A 19,759-nucleotide genomic window follows, 5' to 3' on the forward strand; every position below is an offset into this window, starting at 1 on the left:
AAATAATAGATAATGATTGTTACCTACGTTATTTGCTACAGACTCCATCAAAGCAAATTCTGACAGCAATTGAACAGATAATCAATGAAAATAAGAACTCAAAATTGAAAACATCTTCCCGGTCACAAATATGCGAGAAATATGGAAACAAAATCTGGAGATTATGAAATGATGAGCCAGACCGGAAGAAAATATGGAAACAAAATCATTGAGAAGAGGAATATGGAAACAAAATCGCTGAGAAGATGAGAGAATCGAACTGAGAGAGAGTGAAAGAATGGAGCGAAATTTAGAAATTAAATGAGGGAAATGACATATTTACCCTTTGCACCTTTTTTATGAAGTAAATCTAAGTTTGAATATCAGCCACAAGATTAGAAAATATGTGTGGTTCATATTTGGTTATAGAGTTATTACGTGATTTGGGGGTTATCATATGATCACAACTATATATATATATATATATAGAGAGAGAGAGAGAGAGAGAGAGTTGCCAATAAACTGATAAAATGATACTCGCAGCATATAATATGCCAATAACCTGATAAAATGATACTCGCAGCAGATAAAATGATACTTCTGTCTGATAAAGTGATAGTTTTGCCGGATAGAATGATACTCTGAGTTGATAAAATGATAGTTTTGCAGGATAGAATGATACTCTGAGTTGATAAAATGATAGTTTTTCCGGATAGAATGATACTCTGAGTTGACAAAATGATAGCTTTATTGATTTGTAGGTATGTACATTCCTGTTTGTGATGATGCTTTGAATCCAATTATTGGTATGAAATTCAATACATTAGTAGAAGCAGCTGATTTCTATGAACATTATGCTCGTTCAGTTGGTTTGGCATTCGTAAATTGAGCAACACATCAGTTCATGATATTATGTAATTATATTATGCATTGCCGATTATGTGTTAACATGATACTTTTGGCTTATAAATGTTAGGTTTACTGTATACAATGATAGTTTTGCCGGATAGAATGATACTCTGAGTTGATAAAATGATAGTTTTACCGGATAGAATGATACTCGGAGTTGATAAAATGATAGTTTTGCCGGATAGAATGATACTCAGAGTTGATAAAATGATAGCTTTACTGATTTGTAGGTATGTACATTCCTGTTTGTGATGATGCTTTGAAGCCAATGATTGGTATGAAATTCAATACATTAGTAGAAGCAGCTGATTTCTATACCTGGTATCATTTTATCATTTGAAACTATCATTTTATCCCCTGAAACTATCATTTTATAATTTAAAACAATAATTCATCATGGAATAAGGTATGAATTGATGATACAAAACCAAGTATGAAGTAAATTCAAAGTAAATTCATCATGCTGTCATATGTAACTCTAAATCTACACTAAAAAACTATAGAATCTAAAAAAATGAGAATCTCTGGAAAAATGATAAAATCGAGCAAAAGCAAAAGTGAAATAAGTAATAAACTTCATCTAGCCTTCGTTTGATGTTGCTTGAGCGTTTTCCCTCGACATATTCCAGAATTTGGATGATTTTTCCTTCGAAACTGAAGAAGCAAGGGTTTGAAATGCGATTTGGAGGGTTTGAGTGTGAGAGATTTTGAATGCAGCGTTTAATTCACGTTTTCTTCTTACCCGCCCAATTTTGTAACGAAATGATAATTTTGCCCTTAATATATCCGAAATATGATAGTTTTATTCGATAAAATGATAGTTTTGTTAGATTAAATTCAGACCACCTATTTTTAAAATGTGTGGTGAAGATTTAGTTATAGGGTTATCACACAAATTGGAGTTATCATTATAACGCACCCATATATACATATGTGTGTATATATATATATATATATAGAGGTGTGATCAAATACAAACTCTCTAAAATACAAACTATACAAACTATGTCACCGGAGTGTACAAATTCTGTCACCGGAGTGTACAAATTATGTCAACGGACTGTACAAATTCTGTCACCGGGGGTCGATGTCAACGGAATGTACAAATTATGTCACCGGGGGGATGTACGGAGTGTACAAATTCTGTCGACGGGGGTGTCCAAATTCTGATTTTTCGATGTCAAAATGTTGACATTAGAAAAATCTCTTATATTAACCGTTGATTAATTGTATTAAGTGAGTATGATTAAAGTTTGTATAGTTTGTATTTAGAGAGTTTGTATTTTATCACAACCCTATATATATATATATATATATATATATATATATATATATATAGATATATATATATCCATGTATACATTATGGTGGCGTTCGGTTGCCATGACTAATATCATGAGACTATCCATCTAGGATTAAGTTGTGGGATTATTTTAGTTGGAGGGGGAGACTATGACTAATTATCATGAGACTATCAATCTAGAATTAAGTTGAAGGGTTAAATCTTATTAACCAAACATGATACATATTTAATCATGAGATTTAATCTTGTCAACCGAACACCCCCTATTTAAACAACTATAGTACATTGTTTCGGTCATTTACAACAACGACCGCAAAATGCGACACATTTGCGACCCTATTGCCATGCTGCGGAGGCCACAATCGATTTTTTTTTTCTTACAAATTTTTATTTTTATTTTTATATTTAATAATTTAATTGCTTTCAAAATACTCCTGTTTGGAACTGAAATGTGTTAATATAAATATGTATTTTTAAATTTTGGTATTTTTATTGTTTTTTTTACATAATTATAATTTGTGGCTTATTAATTGCAATTTTTATTACTTTCCGCAATTCAAAATTTAAAATACAAATTAATATTAAAAAGAGGATAAATTAATAAATTAAGTTTCGGCTGAAAATGAGTTGTCCTTATTGCATATTTAAGTCTTTTATACTCGTTTGTTTAGGATATTGAGTAGTAAAAAAATAATATGTTCAAATAGTTCAATCTATCAAAATATATAGAAAACTATTCTGTGAAACATTATCTATTTAAATCAACATTTATCATTGATGGGTCCAGTATAAGTAAACCCCATTACCAAAGAAGTTTCTTTTTTGGATTGAATAGTGACTAGTAGAGTTAGGCCATCCACAGTGTGGGAACGATAGCGCGCCCGATGTACTGTGGCTCCGCGTACGACGGACGATGCGTCGTCCGAGCCCTACGCTTAGTCCGCGGACGAAGCGCGGACGATAGGGCATCGTCCGCCCACTGTGGGCGCCGCGGACGATGCAACACGTTTTTATTTATTTTTTATTTTTAAAATTCGAAATTTGTTTATTTAAACCTCGATTGTCATTCTATTTTTCATACGAACATTTCTCGCATATCTCATTTCTCTCATCTCTCACGTTTCTCCATCTCTCACAAACCAAAATGAACCACGACGACGACCGGAGTTCCTCGGAGGACGGTAGTCCGACCTTGACTCGAGCCTTAAATGCAGCCGTGCACGACGCAATAGCGGAATGCTTAGCCATAATGCAACGCAAGGAGGCCGAGGCGGAGGCGGCCTTGGCTCGAGTCTTAAATACAGTCCGTATTGTAATGTATTAATTTTATAAATGAAATGAAGGTTTTTCCCAATTTTTGTAGTTATTTAAGTATTTAAATAGAAGAAATGCTTAGGGCGTCCCACTGCAAATGGAAGGACAGGAGGATAAAATGCTGATGGGGCAGGCTTTATGGGCGCCCCACCGTGGATGCTTTTCCAGTGCAACAAATTTGACATAAAACAAGTATATTTGGTTCGTGACGAGTGACGAGTGACGACTGTAATCATGTTAGTGGACTAAACATTAAAGCAGATATTTCATACTCAATTCATGTTAAACAATTTTGATTGATTTGAAAGTTTAGAAAGTCCATCTCTTTTGATTATTTGCATGAAACTGGAAATATTAGGAGGCTGTCAATTAGTTGTGCTATTCATATTAACTTGTTCTAAAATTTGATTAAATACACTATAAGCCTGTATTTCACTTTACTAACGTTCTAGTGAATAATTAGATTGTGTAAAAACAATACTACACCTACAAGTATATTTTTTAGATGCAGAAGACAGATTTTAAAATCACAGTTAAGCGACACGTAGAGATGGAAAAGGGTGTTTTATTTTTAATTTAAAAATAATTCTATGAGTACTCTTCAGATTAAACAAATATATTTAATTCCTACTTCTTAGTTGATTAAAAAGAAGAGTATATTTTGAATAAAGCGAAAAAAGTAATTTGGCAACGTATGATTGGACCACACTTTGCCTCTGACTCATATCCATGTCCGCTATTAATCATAAGAGCACCCACCAGCACGGTTATGGGCCCGGTGCCACTATTCCTATCTGCTCTTAAGCAATAGCACAACACCCACGGATGTGCTCTTCCGCAAGGACGAGCACAATTCATTTCAAATAAAAACATTTCTATAACATTAAAATTCATTAAAAAAATCGAAATAATATTACAAATTACAAATTACAAATAAAATAAAAAAGACATAATTAAAATCCTAAAAAATAAAAATTACATAATAAAAATCCTAAAAATTAAAAATTACATAATTAAAATACTAAAAATTAAAAATTACATAATTAAATTCGTAAAATTAAAAAACCCACAACGTGTTGCCGAATTTCGCCCACATATGGTTGATTAGGTCTTCTTGTAGCTCAATGTGGGTTCGGGTATCGCGCATTGTGTGCCTTGTTTCGATCCTCTCACCCACCGTCGTATGCACACCTCGGCGTGGGGGAGACATCGCGCTTGAGCTTCTGGCTTCATCCTCGTCGTAGAAGCTAGCCGCCCTCAGTCCTTCGTCGGCTATAATCATGTTGTGTAAGATAATACACGTGTACATGATGTTGGCGATATTGTACAAGTACCACAGTCGAGCCGGGGCCTTCACAATGTTGAATCGGGCTTGAAGGACCCCAAAGACTCTTTCGACGTCTTTCCGCACAGACTCTTGACTCCGTGCAAAAAGAACCCGTCTCGGGTCTTGCGGGTTGTTGAGTGTCTTCACGAAAGTCGACCACCTTGGGTAGATACCATTGGCGAGATAGTAACTCATGTGGTATGTATTTCCGTTGATGGTGAAGTCGATCGCCGATGCTACAGCATTCAACACATCATTGAAGAGGGGTGAAGAATAGAGCACGTTCAAGTCATTTTGGATCCGGCAACGCCGAAATATGCATACCAAATTCATAAGCGGTAGTCGGCGACCGCCTCAAGGATAAGTGTTGGGCCACCGCCTTTGTGGCCGCTTAAGTGTTGCCCCCTTCAAGCAGTCGGGCAATTATTCCACCTCCAATGCATGCAGTCAATGCTGCCAAGCATTCCGGGAAAGCCCTGGACTGATTCGTGAAGACGAAGCAACCGTTGGCAATCATCGGTGGTGGGTGCTCGAAGGAATTCATCACCAAAAGCTGTACGAACGCCCTCGCAAAAATTTTTAAGACAAAAGATTCCAGTGGACTCACCGACATGCAAATACTCGTCGAAGAGGTCGGCCGTTTGCCCAGTAGCGAGTTGTCGGATGGCACACATACACTTCTGCAACGGCGTGATACTTTGCCTGCCGGCTACACCTGGACCTGTTTGGAAGAATTCCACACGAGCGGACAATGTGTTGACAATACGCATAAACAGGCGCTTTGACATGCGAAAACGGCGCCTGAAGTAATCCGTCGAAAACCGCGGTGGGTTGGCAAAATAGTCGGCAACGAGCCTTTCGTGGGCTCCCTTCCAGTCACGATGGATGTAGCGGCGAGTTGATCTAGTTGGTTGAGGAGGAGGGGCGGGGTATTCGCTGCGACATATGCTTCATAAGCGGCACGATGTTGTTCGTAGTATTCTTGTTCTTCGCGCTCCACTTCCGCAATAAGATGGGTGAAATCCATTTGAGGTTTTGAGTGAGAGATGAAGGTGTAGATAAGTTGTATGAAAAATATGAATGAGAGATGATTTGATGTGGAAAATGGAAGATGAATGTGTGTATTTATAGATGATTTTGGGGAAAAAAAATAAAAAAAAATACAGAAAAAGGGCAAAAAACGGCCATTTTTTGGGGATTGGGAAAATATTTTTTTATTTTAATCGGTTTTTATAATTAAAAACCGAATTTTAAAAAAAAAACAAAAATATTCAAATGCAACGTCATAGCCGTTGCCCAATCGCAGCACGACACGTCACTTGCTCGCTGGCACGGACGTGCTCGATGCATCGAGCAGCGCCGTGCCAGCGGCGCGAGCGCAGCGGCGGACGACGTCTTCTGTGCCGCTTGCACGGACGGACCGTTGTAGATGCTCTAAAGCTTATGTGCCAATTATCTTATATTATATACAATTTATACATCATCTAGTATATTTCTATATTGATTATACTAATATAATTTCATTTGAACTCATAATATAGGTTCTCAACATTTCCTCCTACAATTTCCAAGCCAATGTATCACCATTGTGGCTTTGTATTTCTTCTTCTTTTTTCTTAACTCGTTACTTTTTCTCTATATTTTATCAATTATATATCAAAATTTATGTAGTTCACTATCAATATTATTATTGATCGGGAGCAGAGAGTCTAAAAATAGTCTCTCACGAACCCGTGTTAGAACTTAAACTTGCCTATTCTTATACCACTTAAAATAGTCTCTCACGAACCAGTGTTAGAACTTAAACTAGCCTATTCTTATACCACTTTTTATAATCGTGTGAACTTTAACCATTTGATATTCAACAGTTTCAGCAAACTATTCCAAATTTAATTTTACTAATTCCATACACGAGCCAATTTGTCTTTGCGGCCTACTATCAAAGTCAAATATCTGCACAAAAATTGAGCTGATGTGTATACACTCATACATGGATTAAATTGAGTGGTTGAACGGCGACCTGTGAATTTTATTTTCAAACATATATAATTCTCAACGAAATTTATAAAGTTCATTAATTGATGGTAAGACATTCCAGAGTGCTTTCTTTTAGCAAATCACTTACTATTACTTATTCAAAGACATCAGCATCAGCCGCAAATCATTTTATCATTAGCACTAACTTATTTTATCATTATTAACTTAAGCACGCAAAAAAAAAAAAAATTCAGAACAAGACAATAGCAATATGCAATTGCCAATAGACAAGAAAAAAGGATATATCTACCCAAAACTTGTCAGCATGAGTCATTTACTGTGAAAGTCGACCAACGTATAAGATATCGAAATGAGAAGAAGAAAACGTGCTAGATATTCATATTTTATCAAAAACACAACACAGCTCTATCCGCAGATAGTCATCCTAATTGAATCTCTACACAAATCATGGCAGTGACATTTTTCTTGATCAGGATGGACAACAATGGCATCATGTTCTCGTACACAGACTTAGCCACCTCCAGATTTAAGTGTATTACTCAGCCTGTACAGTTATCAAGATAAATTTGTCAAGCAATTGATTAAAAGAGATGCAAATTACTCATTGTACATCATGCTATCGGTGTAAAAGATGCCGGTTCAGTTCACAAAGGAAAAACACATGTCCCCCTTTATATATGATCACGGCAGAGGGAATAATAGAGCTTGCTAGTAATAGAATCACATGGTAGTAGTTAATAGAGCTTACCAGTCCAAGCCCTCAAAAAGGCCTTCTCCTTTTATAGCAGAGGTTTTGAAAATAGACCATTGCCGGTTCTTAATCTTGTGCAGTTCCAAGGCTTCAGTAATTGCAGCATCATCAAGTGCCCCAGGAAGATCCTGCATGTCAGGTAATGAACATGGATTCAGTGGTTTGTCAAGAAGTTTACATGCATAATTCATAAATATGTTTTGCAATGGTGCTGTTTCAACCAGAAAATTTGTATAACTATCTACAAATCTTAAAAATGTCACTGAGACACTAGATTAAGCAGTCAGTTGAGAGCACCTGTTTATTTGCAAATAAGAGGACGACAGCACCTTTAAGCTCTTCCTCCTGTCAATCGGCCATAATAGTGCAATTAATTTTCAAATAATGAAGGACATCAAAGATAAAACAGGGAGTCAGAGACCCAAGAAAAGATGAAAAAACCAGTATACCTCAACTAAAAGACTACTCAAAAGAGGGAAAATTAGCAAAGGGGAAAAACTGCTACATAAGGAAGAAAATGATAGTGATGCGTTTGGGTATGAGGAGCTCGTTACTTAGAAATGTTTAAAAATTTACTCCAAAAAAGGCAATAAACAAGGGAATTCTTATATACCATGCATGCTTTGAGAAACTATTTATAGGACTCAAGTAACATGAACACAGAAAACAACTTTGACCCTCAACCCATCAAGAATATAAAAACTGATGTCTATAAGCAGAATAGTGATTCTTGCTGGATTTCACAGTGCTGGAGAGTGACAAATATAAAGATATACTCCCTCAGTCAGCGATTAGGAGTCCTGTTTTCCATTTCAGTCTGCCACGAATAGGAGTCCCAGTTCATTATTACTATAAATGGTAATAGGCCTCACATTCCACTCATTTCATTTAAACTTAATACATATAACTAGGACGCATATTCCACTAACTTTTTTCCACCCACTTTTCTTAACATTTCTTAAAGCCTATGCCGAAAAGAAATGGGACTCCTAATGGTGGATGGAGGGAGTACCAAATTTCAACTCAATCATTTCAATATAATAAAGCAAGAAGAACCTCTAGTATTGCATGGAATTCTTCTTTGGCAATCACCAGCCTATCTGTATCACTTGAATCAACAACATATATTATAGCTTGAGTGTTGGGGAAGTAGCATCTCCAGTATGGCCTATATTACAAAAAAAGTTGAAGAAGCACAGTGTCAGCCAAATGACATAGACTATGTGATGTATTGACATAGGTATTTAAATCAACAGTCTAAATGAAGACATGTAAGGCGAAGATGAACAAATTTTCAGAAAAAGCAAGACCGTATCTCCAGAAGATACATGGGATAACTGGAAGTGCACAAATATTGCTGAAAGGATATAACCAGACATCTGCAGCGTATTTATTTTGTTCTAGATTGTCTTCAAGAGACTCTTAAGGATCAAATTATAATTCATGTGTATTTTATGCCCACCTTATAGCTCTACATAACTTCAAATGCAATCTGAATTCTGATAATACAAAGCTACAAGTGATTATAAAGGTATTGGTCACAAAATAAGGTACATGCCCATTTAACATCCATATGAGTTTGAAATCCAAGTAACAATAGATAAGACCAAGGCATAAAGAGGAGGGAATTTAGACAAGAATCTTGGTAAGATAAATGGATTTAACTAATGCTTCTCTCTAAAGTTTTTCTAGATATTTGAAATCAGCAGATAGAGCAAAAGGAAGTAACACGCATGATAGACCACAATGCACATACTATCAAGTATCAATTCTCATCAGTGAAAGGAAATATATCCTCATTTTACAGAATATTAAGTTTGAGCATTTATCAACAACCTGATACTAAAATGAGGTATTACACTGAGTTCAGCAGCAAATTTTATGTATGAGTTAAACCTTATATTTAATGGATGAAACCCACTAATTTTATGCTCCAAAAGAGATTGTCAAACTAACTGAAACTTATATTTGAATGGATCTTCTCTGAAATGTATCATCTAATTGGGAACTGAAATGAAATCCTAATAATAGTACCACAGAGACATTTTTTCATAGCAAATGCTACACATGCATGCAAGTGATGCTAGATTAAGAAGATGAAAACTTATACACATTGTGTTTATTCTTAAAATTTCTCTATACCAGGCTATCAGTTTTTTTGCTTTTCCTCCTAAATGTTCTGTTTCAGTCAACAAAGTCGAAGTGCAAGCTAAAATATTTTAAAATATAGCTATAAAAATTAGAGAGAGGACCAATACAAGTTACCTGATACTTGTCTGGCCGCCTGAGATAAGAAAAGCAAAGAGCAGTTAGTTATCATCACCAGAAAGACTTCTAGCAACACAATGTAATGATTGGCCAGAGAGTTACAAATAAGCATAGCTAAAATCTAATTAATGCTTGCAAATGCTTGCAGGATAGGCAAAACTATAAGCACAAATAAATACTACTATCAACTACTAAAGATGCAGAAAGATGAAGCTAATGATTATAATGTTCACACATGACCAGGTTTGCGGTCATACTTCACAACTCCTAACTAACTTCTTTCTGCAAGCGTAAATTTCACCTTAATACTCTAGTTTCAATGTTTCTTACAAGTCTCCCTATAATCAATGATTAATTTCTATATTTGAACTTCTATCGAAGTCACAGATCATGAATTCATGTGATGTCAAGAACATGATAAGTTTCTTACATTCTCTAACTGATCAGAAACGCTACAGATCCAAGTATGCATAATAGCAAAAAATTTATCATGATGACGAGATTAACATAATCAACTAGTGCACGAAATTTACCTAGATCCCAAACTTGAAACTTTATATTGTTATACTGCACTGTTTCCACATTGAACCCAATTGCTGCAACAACAAAAAATGAATAATGTCAAATTACAACAAGTTTATTTTTTCTCTACCATAAAGTGGAAAAATACGCTTATCATCTCTACTAATCCATCAACCGACAGTCTATACAGCAAAATTGTGAAGTCCAGACACCACATCGACTACAAAGCCAATTTGAGGCCAGAAAAGAGCTTCGGCTAGACACTATCCATAAACTACATGACTTATCTATTAACACCAATAGCAGATTATAATAAAGCGATATGATCAATATCCAATTATTAAACAGTGCCCCCATCATTGTAGATTCAACGAACAACTAGAATTTGCGAGCTGCTTACTGGGAATTGTAGATACCACTTCACCCATCTGGAGTCGATCTGCCAACACAAATAAAGAAATTAAACAATTAAAGCTAGAATTGATCAAGCGAAAGGGGAATAAGGGGATCCGTACAAAGAATCGTGGTTTTTCCGGCATTGTCAAGGCCAAGAACCAGGATCCGAGCTTCCTTGTTCCCAAACAGCGACGAAAACAGCCGCGTAAATACTATTCCCATTTCCACGCCAATCTGCGCAAAAGTTCGGCGAATTGCCCACACAAAATGGGGGGAGAATGCAGAAAACAATTAGATCAGATCGAAGAAAATCTCCGTACCCTAAAATACTTCCTGCAAAACAAAAATCACAACAAATCTGAGCCGATACGGATACGGAGATGGTAAAATGGATCAAACTAGGGATGCAGCAATCGATTACGTGCTACGATGGAGGAAGAAGACAGTATCAAAAGTGCCGGTGATGAATTATTTCGAGATACAATCTTGAGCTTTGCGAGCGTGATTGGCGTAGAAGCAACTGATTTTGATTTTTATAACAATAAATTTGGTTAGGAACACAGAATCTGGGAAAGTTCCATGGATTTGTAGAGTAAGACTGCAGATCACGAGGAGGAAGAAAATGAAATCAGCATAAGAAATGCGCCTTACCATGTCGGCCTTACCCGACCCGAACTTTAAATGGGCCTTTAATGACATCAAATAGGGCCTTTTTAACTTAAAAGCAAAACCCATAAAAAATGTACATTACATTTTACTAATATCTACCGTCACATTAGATTATATATGATATATTACAAGAGTTAGAATGTACATTACATGTTAATTCGAGTTAATCATAAATGGATTGAATTTTATTATTATTTTTAAAATGTAGGCGTATGATTTTACGTCTAGCTAATTATGCATGTCATGAGTTAGAATGTACTCGTATAATAAAGCCCAGTATTGCCAAAGGAGTAGCCCAATTATAGGGCCCACTGTTTACTTCATTACAGCATATACTAAGTATGAATTTGTAATCAATTTCAGTCGAAAGAGTTGTTGACATTTTGACAATTTCCTATAATTAATCGAGTAAAAGAAAGACTAAATAACCAAATTCATCTAATTTTAATTTTAGACAGCTTGTAAATTATTGGAATATTATATAATTACCTAATTAATAAAACTTATTATATATGCACAAAATAATTATTAAATCTTTCGCGAGAACAGTATTTTGAGAGAAAGAGAAAGTAGTGAAGACGAGCGGATTATAATTATTTGGGGAAAGGGAATAATCATTTAGAATCACGTTCCGCAAATTTAGGTGAAAGTTATATGAAAGCTTCAACATTTTCAATTTTTCATGTTCACTCCATTTCATAACAATAATTTTCAAAGCTATTTACAAAGAGTTACACCCTCTCATCTACTTTCACAAAAATGACTGGCGATGATGCGTTATAAATCGATGATTACACATTGATGATTCATCATTAAAGGAACCAATAAATAGATATGCAAAACTAGATATGATCACTTGGGTAACAGGAAAAAAACCGATTGCTTTAACAAATACTAATTTCCTAGGTCGAATATTAAAAGATCAAGATCAGTCAGAAGCATTCATTTTTTATGCAAAATTGTAACTGATCATTTTCATTAATAGATTGATCGTCACATGCCCAACTGGCTTAATGCAACTGATACTGAATATACAGTTTTTTCAGTTTTATATAATATTCCAAATAGTCTATGGCCTAAATGCTACTAGTATTTATATAATTGTTGAATTGCACATCATAAATAAATAATACTAACATACTTTATGTATTCAAATAATAACAATCTTACCAACGGGTCGTATAGCGCAGTTGGCAGCGCACGGAACAATGATCTCGAGGTTTGCCTTAAATATGCAAACCTGGTCGTATATTAAGTGTATACTCTCACCCACTGGAAATTCAGTTCCCCAGCCTGCTAAGCCTTTATCCGCTAAAATGCCAATTATTATAATTTTGCTTGTAAAATTGTAATGCCACATATTAAATTAATTATTAATTTTGGAGTATATTTTGCACTCCCTCCATTTCATATTAATTGAGTCATTTTCTATTTTAAGAAGTTTCAAGATAATTGGGTCATTTCGTAGGGGGAGAACATATCCTGGGGCATCGGGGGTGGAGTGGGATGGGCGGCAGTGCAGGCATTACACGCAGATCGTGTGGAGGGAGACCACGAGGATTGGCTGCGCCAGAGTGCTGTGCGACCGAGGGAGGGGTGTTTTCGTCATTTGCAACTACTATCCGCCCGGAAATTACACTTCAGAATTTTGGGAGTATCTTATTTTTTTGGGTGGTATGCAATTGTATATATAGGAAATGACGCTTATAATGATTTGTATGCAAAAAGAGAAACCATGTTGATATTATGATTAACTGCATTGTTGTGAGTCTCTTATCCTCTATAGTAGGTATTCATTTATTTTCTGTTTTTCATGCTGTATAGTGTGTGAATGAATTATCAGTATACAATATATGTTGTGTGTTTTTATACGGAAAAGTGAAAACTACCTTTTTAATTGCAAAACACCAATTTGTGAGCATCTTTTATAGTTTCGTGAATATTTAACCAATCTTAATTTTATTTTTATTCAAATATTAGTGTTAAATAAAGTTGATTACTGATAACAAAATTTTCTAAAATTTGCAACAGGTGAATAAATTAATTAATTATACCTTTTATTATTAATTTTCATGTAATTTATAAATTTGATGAACATCAATCTACGTAATTTGAAAGAAATGGCAATATAAGAAAAAATAAAATACGAACGTGATTAATTGCCCGTTTCCTCACAAAAATTGAGTGGTACGTCGGTCCTCTTAATTGAACAACAATTAGTTAGGATGATAATTAATTTAGTAATTTTAATATAAACAATAACAGTGTTTATATTAAAATTGGGAGTCTACAGAAGTTTATATCAGAGTATTAATGAAAATAGAGGCCATTATTGTAGTTGAAATGGATGGAGATTTTTATTTTTTAATAGGGTGAAGGACATGCAGTTGACATATCTGATCACTATTTATTTCAGAAAGAAATCGTGATGCGAATTTTCTTTAAAACAATACACAACAATTCAATTCTTCGATAAAAAAATTATGGGAGATACTCCCATAAGTTAGGAAAATAATGTGTACAGATTTTGTGTAAAATCGCATGACGCATAAAAGCCTATGGAAAATTATATGAATAATGGGTATTTGTAAAATTATTATTGGAATTCCATTTGAATCTTCACAGCCACAAGTCGTAATCATATAAACATGAGTTGATTTTGGTTTGTATGGTCAATTTATGTATCACGCAGTTTAACTAATACGTGGGCTCTAGACATCACCAAATGATCTTTAAAAAATAAATATTACAAGAGATATTTGTTCTTTCTTGAGAAAAAATCAATTATATAATAGAATTTTATTTATTTTAACGTTAAATAATTCAAAAGTTGATAGAGCTAAGTTAATTTAGTAGAGACTTTTTAGCAAATTATAATTATACTCCCTCCCTGCGTCCATTAATTTAAAGTGAATGAAAAAGGTAAGCGGAATGTGAATCATATTTTTATATATTAATTTTATAATAAAATTTAAGTGAAATATAAAATAAAATAAGAGTAAAAAAGTAAATGAGATTTCATTGTTCGACTGAAAGAGTACTACACAGAATGCAAGAAACGTAGTGCACACTGAATTTTGCTGTGATGAGCTAGTGGATTGTCTAGTTGGGGATACGAGTACATGGCTCTGATTTTGTTCATGATAATTCCTTTATTAAAAATATTAACAGACTTATTATTATCCTTGTAGTTACAGCCTTAATTTAAAATTCCATAACTACATAAATACTCCCTTCTAATTGAGTTCTTTTATTTTTTTGCATTCGTTTTAAAAAAATACTAATAATAAATAATTAAAGTAAAGATGAAATAAAGTGAGAAAGAAAATAATATACAGATTAGTCTTCTCCATATTATTTGCTCTTTTAGCTTATTCTCTCTGCATTTTAATATTTATTTAATTTTTTCAAAACGAACATAGAAAATAAAATATATCAACTACTATATTACAGAGAGAGCATATTAATAGCATATAATACCTGAAGTCACGCTTCTAATATTTTGCTGGCCTTCGCTGGCCTCTAATGTCGATCAAAGATCAACAACTTCTAGAGAAATAAAATGAAATACGACTACACTAACTTTTATTCATATAATTTACTTATTCCGTTTATAAAAAAATGCCATACCATATATGACAAAAATTTTATTAAATAATTGGCAGTGCGTGAATGTAGTATATCACACTAAACGTATGGTGAGTATTATGAATTGTATGAACCCTACTATTAATATAATAGAAAATGTAAAATTTACTTTTGTGATTAGGGATTTTTGGAATTTACAACATTCTCTCTCAGTAAGCCGTCGGCAACCCCAAGGCGGTCGAGTTGCCACTACCGCCACCATTTGCCACCTGTCATTCTCTCTCACGCCGACAAAGCCGGCCGACTATGAGCCCGCTGACCTGAGCTTTGAGTTCTGACCTGTATTCCATTATTCTTGTTATGTGATTAGCTCAATGGGTCGGTTTTCTGTATTTGATTCACGATTTTATTTGAATTGCATTTTCATGAGATAATTAAGATAGTCATATAAAAGATAGATATATGTCTTGCAATACTAAATAATAGTATCACTTTATTATATCTGGTTGGGTTAGGATGATAACTAGTTTAATGTGATAACTTTGATAACTAATTAATACATCGGCGGATCTAGGTGGGGTCGAGCGGGGTCGGCCGACCCCACCACCGGCTAGGTAAACTGGTAGATTTGGTCTTTCTAGGTCTCTCCTACCCCAGGTTCAGACGCTCTGACCCAGCGACCATTTTCAGAAGACGATTGGGCAGGAAGATTGGAGGAAGATGAGGACCTGAGTTGCAGAATGAAGGCTGGGAAGATTGAAGAAGACGATGCGAATTGGGCCCAAATTGGTAATAAATGGATATACAGTTAGTCCACTACTTTATTCTCTAATGGGCCCAAATTTTTAACATGAGCCAATAGAAAATGTAAAAGTAAATGGCACTAGCAATCTGTCAACCACTCTTATATCTAAAATTTCGTTTTCAAATCCTAATAATATTCAATCGAGATGAATAAATTTTAATATTATACTTTCACTGTCCTTTAATATTCCATCCGTATGTAAAATATTGTCTATTTTTGTCATTTACATCCGTCCGCGAATTATTGTCCACTTTTTTTTTTCCTTTTAGGTAAATGAAATGTACTTTCCACTAACTCATTACAATCACATTTTATTACAAAATTATGTGGAACCCACATTTCATTAATTTTTTCCATTCACTTTTCTTTACATTTCTTTAAACCCGGGACGAGTCAAATATGGACAATATTTCACGGATGGAGGAAGTATATATTTCACTTTGACCTGCACAAATTATAAGAAATATAGAAAAAAAGTGAGTAGAAAATGTTAGTGGAATGTTGAGTCCTCCCATTATATATTAGTTTTAAAATAAAATACAAGTGAAGTTAGTCAGTATAAGTATAATTTATAGCCAATTGTTCCACCCTTTAAAGTGGCTACGAATCAACATGAAAAATAGTCATCATGTCCACTAATGGATATCCTTGGTCTAATAAAAAAATATGGGGTTTATTAGTAATTAATATGGAACGTTCTAAAATGGAAAACCGAGACACGTAATAAAGGAAGATAGATGAAAGTAGTATTTAATAGTAATAAGTTCGACCCTACGATAATGGCTTTTTGGATCCGCCATTGAATTAATATTACATTATACCATTATTAAAAATGTTAATACAATCACATAAGTATGTCAACACAGATTTAGATTGACATACTTTGTCTTTGCGTTGATATTTTTAATATAATATATTGATTAGTTATCAAAATTAACGCATTAAACTAGTCATTATTTGATTAGACTACTATTAAACCTATCTCTAATAGAAAGATCTAATATTCAAATCATACTCATACCTCATGCATGTCTCTAATCCAAAAAATGTAAAAAGCAGTGCTAATAATTATGTAAATGTAATGTTTATTGACGTTCCCAAAAAAAAGAAAACATCTATTCACAACAATATACAAGACCAAACTCCCCTCGTTTATGAACTAAACAATACACCATACTCCTCCAAACCTGCTAAAAACTCATTCCATAATCCCCATACACATGCTCCTCGGATTGATGAATCACAGCCGTCGAATCCCACGAGCTCGACTTCACCTCGAATTCATTACACCACCATCCAAGATTCTCCCTCCCTGCACCACCCATTTCCTTAAAAAAATCGAACTCATCATCACCAACTGTCTGCAGATTTTCCCCTGCCGCCGCAGAAAAACCATCATTGACTAAAATAGGATTCTGCTCCACCACGCCGGATTTCGGGTCGCAATGAAACGGAATCTTGATTGAACCTTCTTGTCCGAGAGCAGGAGGGGCGGAGATATTCAAGCCTGGAATATTCTGATTGAGAGAATCTAGGGTTTCGATCATCTTGTGGTTCAGCTTGGGCAAGAGCGCTGGATTGTTGTAGAGAGAGAAGGGGGTTTGGAGGGTCTGAAGCTGCAGGTGGAGCTGGAGTCTCTCCAGGGCTGAGTTGCTCAGGTTCTGCAGATCGAAGGCGTCTTCGCCCTCCGGCTCCTGGCCGGGGATCGGGACCCTCCTCGAGCTCGACTTCCTGTGCCGGCCGAGGAGCTTCTTCTTGAGCCGCGTGTTCCAGTAGTTCTTGATGTCATTGTCAGTTCTTCCCGGCAGCTGTGCCGCAATTATAGACCACCTAGTTGAGATTAATTTTAGAAGCTAATTAGAAAACTACATATATGCTTGCCTCCCCTCCGCCCCACTCCAACCGATATTTCGCCCTTTTTGAGATGTCACACTCTAAATGGGTATAGTAGTATTTCTTAAAATAGAAAACTCTATTCTTTGTTCACTTAATTCAGAAAACAATACTTAATGCATAAAATTCCGTGTCATTAAATATAAATTGGGAACATCCATTAGCAACACACATGGGAGAGGAGGGCTGAGCATGACTTATACACACAATCTGACAAGAGTTTTTGTATACTCGATGTAATTTAAAATGGACATAACTCTTTTAGATGTTTTTTTATTTCAGGAAAAGAAATGTAGATTCCTAATCTTAGTTCAAACAGAAGAATGGAAGACAATTGAAAAAGGACAAAAGAGAGAGAGAGGGACCTGCTGCCTATGCTGATGTAGAGGCTGCAAATAATGTTGTCTTCTTCCTCAGTAAATCCACCATGCTTGATGTTAGGCCTCAAGTAATTCAGCCATCTCAGCCTGCAACTCTTCCCACATCTCTTCAACCCTGCACATATATATAATTTCATCATCATTAATTTATCTCTTATTCCAAAAAATTACTAGTAATAAGGTGAAACAACAAACACACATACCGATTTTCTGAGGAAGAGCGATCCAATTGTTTCCGGTGCCGTGTTGATCGATATATGATTTGAGTTTGAAATCTTCTTCAGGAGACCATGGTCCCTTCTTCACATTGGCTTTGTCACAGCATGGAGCTCTCCCCATCTTCTATTCAATTTCTTCTCAATTTTTAATGGATAGAATTTCAAATCTTAATTTGTGTTTTGTTTATTTGAGAAATGTCAGAGTGGAAGACCTTTATTTATAGCTAGGAAGATGATGATGTGATACTTGGGACAAACCAAAAAAGTCTTGCTCCCATCCACTCTAGGGTTTCCCCCCCCCCCCTCTCTCTCACACACACACACACACAGATACACACATGAATTTGGGTTAGTTCAGTGGTAGTAATATTTTATTTTGGTGTATATACAACTCGACAAAGAAGTTGACAGAATTTCATTGTAACGCAATACAAAAATAAATAGCTTTTTGGGGTTTGCAATATTTTAAGTGTGGGAAGGAAATGATAGAGCAAAATTCATGGAACAAGTACATCCATTGGTTTGTCGTCAACTTCCTTGAAATGTTCGATTTTTGGGGTGCCTTTATGAAATCAGTGTATATTGAAAACCTAAAGTGTATAAGATAACAAGTTAATTGTGTGCATTGACTTAATGGTAGATTAGTTAATGTATGTTTACGGCTAAATGTCTCGGATTTGAGTCCAACGTGTGATCACACAATATTTGAGATGTATGTCAGTCCAATAAAAAAAGATAGATAGCTAGCTGATTAATTTGTGGTGATAATAAAGTTTATGAAACGAGATCATATCTATGGAATAAGTAAGCGCGTGGTAGATGAAAACTTATGGGAAACAAAGGCTTTCTTGATCTACAATTTAAAATAATATATAGATTAGGTTATATTCGTATAGAGAAGTTCATAGCAATAATGAATTAAATAGTACGGAATGATATTGGTAGTCTTCTTTTCTTGATGGAGAATCAACATTCAAAATCTCGCAAGGCGCAGAAAGCCACAATATTACTCAGAAATCGCATGCCTCTAGCCTTTGACTTTTCATCTTCTAGAATGTCTACGTGTATCATCAGTTTTATCCTTCTGAGTTACACATTCAAAAACAGAATACACCACAAAAATCATTAGTTGTTTATTACACCCTATATATTCTGCGCAAACGTTAATAAATGTTCACTTGTAATTTTGTTTTGTGAAACGGCAAATTGTAAAATAAATCATGAAATATGGTTATATTCTGGTCTATTTGCTTTTTAAATTTGAAAATTAAATCGTGAAAGATTTATTTATTTATTTATTTCAATTATCGCATATGAGCAAAATATTCAATGATGTGCCAACTAATTTAAAACATCTCACTCACCATATGAACATGTATCAATCACCCTATGAAAGTGAGCTAACATAGTCATACATATCAACATGTTTAAAACCGCTA

The 19,759-nt window shown here is 34.8% G+C and overlaps 2 protein-coding genes across 3 annotated transcripts; both read right to left on the bottom strand.

The window, feature by feature from the left end:
- Positions 1–7,116: 7,116 nt before the first annotated feature.
- Positions 7,117–11,409, bottom strand: LOC121752929 (ADP-ribosylation factor 1). Of its 2 annotated transcripts, XM_042148032.1 has the most exons (10): positions 11,189–11,409; positions 11,088–11,100; positions 10,887–11,001; positions 10,772–10,810; positions 10,383–10,445; positions 9,847–9,865; positions 8,638–8,749; positions 7,879–7,926; positions 7,579–7,709; positions 7,117–7,374 (listed from the first exon to the last, which is right to left on the bottom strand). In XM_042148032.1, the coding sequence occupies exons 3-10, from the start codon at positions 10,987–10,989 to the stop codon at positions 7,341–7,343; spliced, it is 549 nt and encodes a 182-aa protein (XP_042003966.1). In that variant the 5' UTR covers positions 10,990–11,001; positions 11,088–11,100; positions 11,189–11,409; the 3' UTR covers positions 7,117–7,340. The 2 variants fall into 2 exon arrangements, with proteins under 2 accessions (XP_042003966.1, XP_042003965.1); XM_042148031.1 differs by having other exon boundaries at positions 10,887–11,100; positions 11,189–11,407.
- A 5,573-nt stretch (positions 11,410–16,982) lies between these two features.
- On the bottom strand, positions 16,983–18,489 carry LOC121751203 (transcription factor MYB36-like). Its single transcript, XM_042145921.1, has 3 exons — positions 18,306–18,489; positions 18,088–18,217; positions 16,983–17,659 (listed from the first exon to the last, which is right to left on the bottom strand). Exons 1-3 carry the CDS (start codon positions 18,439–18,441, stop codon positions 17,020–17,022), a joined length of 906 nt encoding a protein of 301 aa, XP_042001855.1. The 5' UTR covers positions 18,442–18,489; the 3' UTR covers positions 16,983–17,019.
- Positions 18,490–19,759: the final 1,270 nt, after the last annotated feature.

The sequence above is a fragment of the Salvia splendens genome, chromosome 10 (genome assembly GCF_004379255.2).
Source record: "Salvia splendens isolate huo1 chromosome 10, SspV2, whole genome shotgun sequence".
Lineage (NCBI taxonomy): Eukaryota > Viridiplantae > Streptophyta > Magnoliopsida > Lamiales > Lamiaceae > Salvia > Salvia splendens.

Excerpts from the sequence above, each read along its gene's own strand:
- LOC121752929 (XM_042148032.1), bottom strand. The coding sequence starts at position 10,989 with ATGGGAATAGTATTTACGCGGCTGTTTTCGTCGCTGTTTGGGAACAAG. Across the intron at positions 10,811-10,886 it reads CGGAAAAACCACGATTCTTT|ATCGACTCCAGATGGGTGAA; the intron begins GTACGGATCCCC and ends TTGTGTTGGCAG. Across the intron at positions 7,375-7,578 it reads CTTTTTGAGGGCTTGGACTG|GCTGAGTAATACACTTAAAT; the intron begins GTAAGCTCTATT and ends ATAACTGTACAG.
- LOC121751203 (XM_042145921.1), bottom strand. The coding sequence starts at position 18,441 with ATGGGGAGAGCTCCATGCTGTGACAAAGCCAATGTGAAGAAGGGACCA. Across the intron at positions 18,218-18,305 it reads CGCTCTTCCTCAGAAAATCG|GGTTGAAGAGATGTGGGAAG; the intron begins GTATGTGTGTTT and ends ATATATGTGCAG. Across the intron at positions 17,660-18,087 it reads TACATCAGCATAGGCAGCAG|GTGGTCTATAATTGCGGCAC; the intron begins GTCCCTCTCTCT and ends AATCTCAACTAG.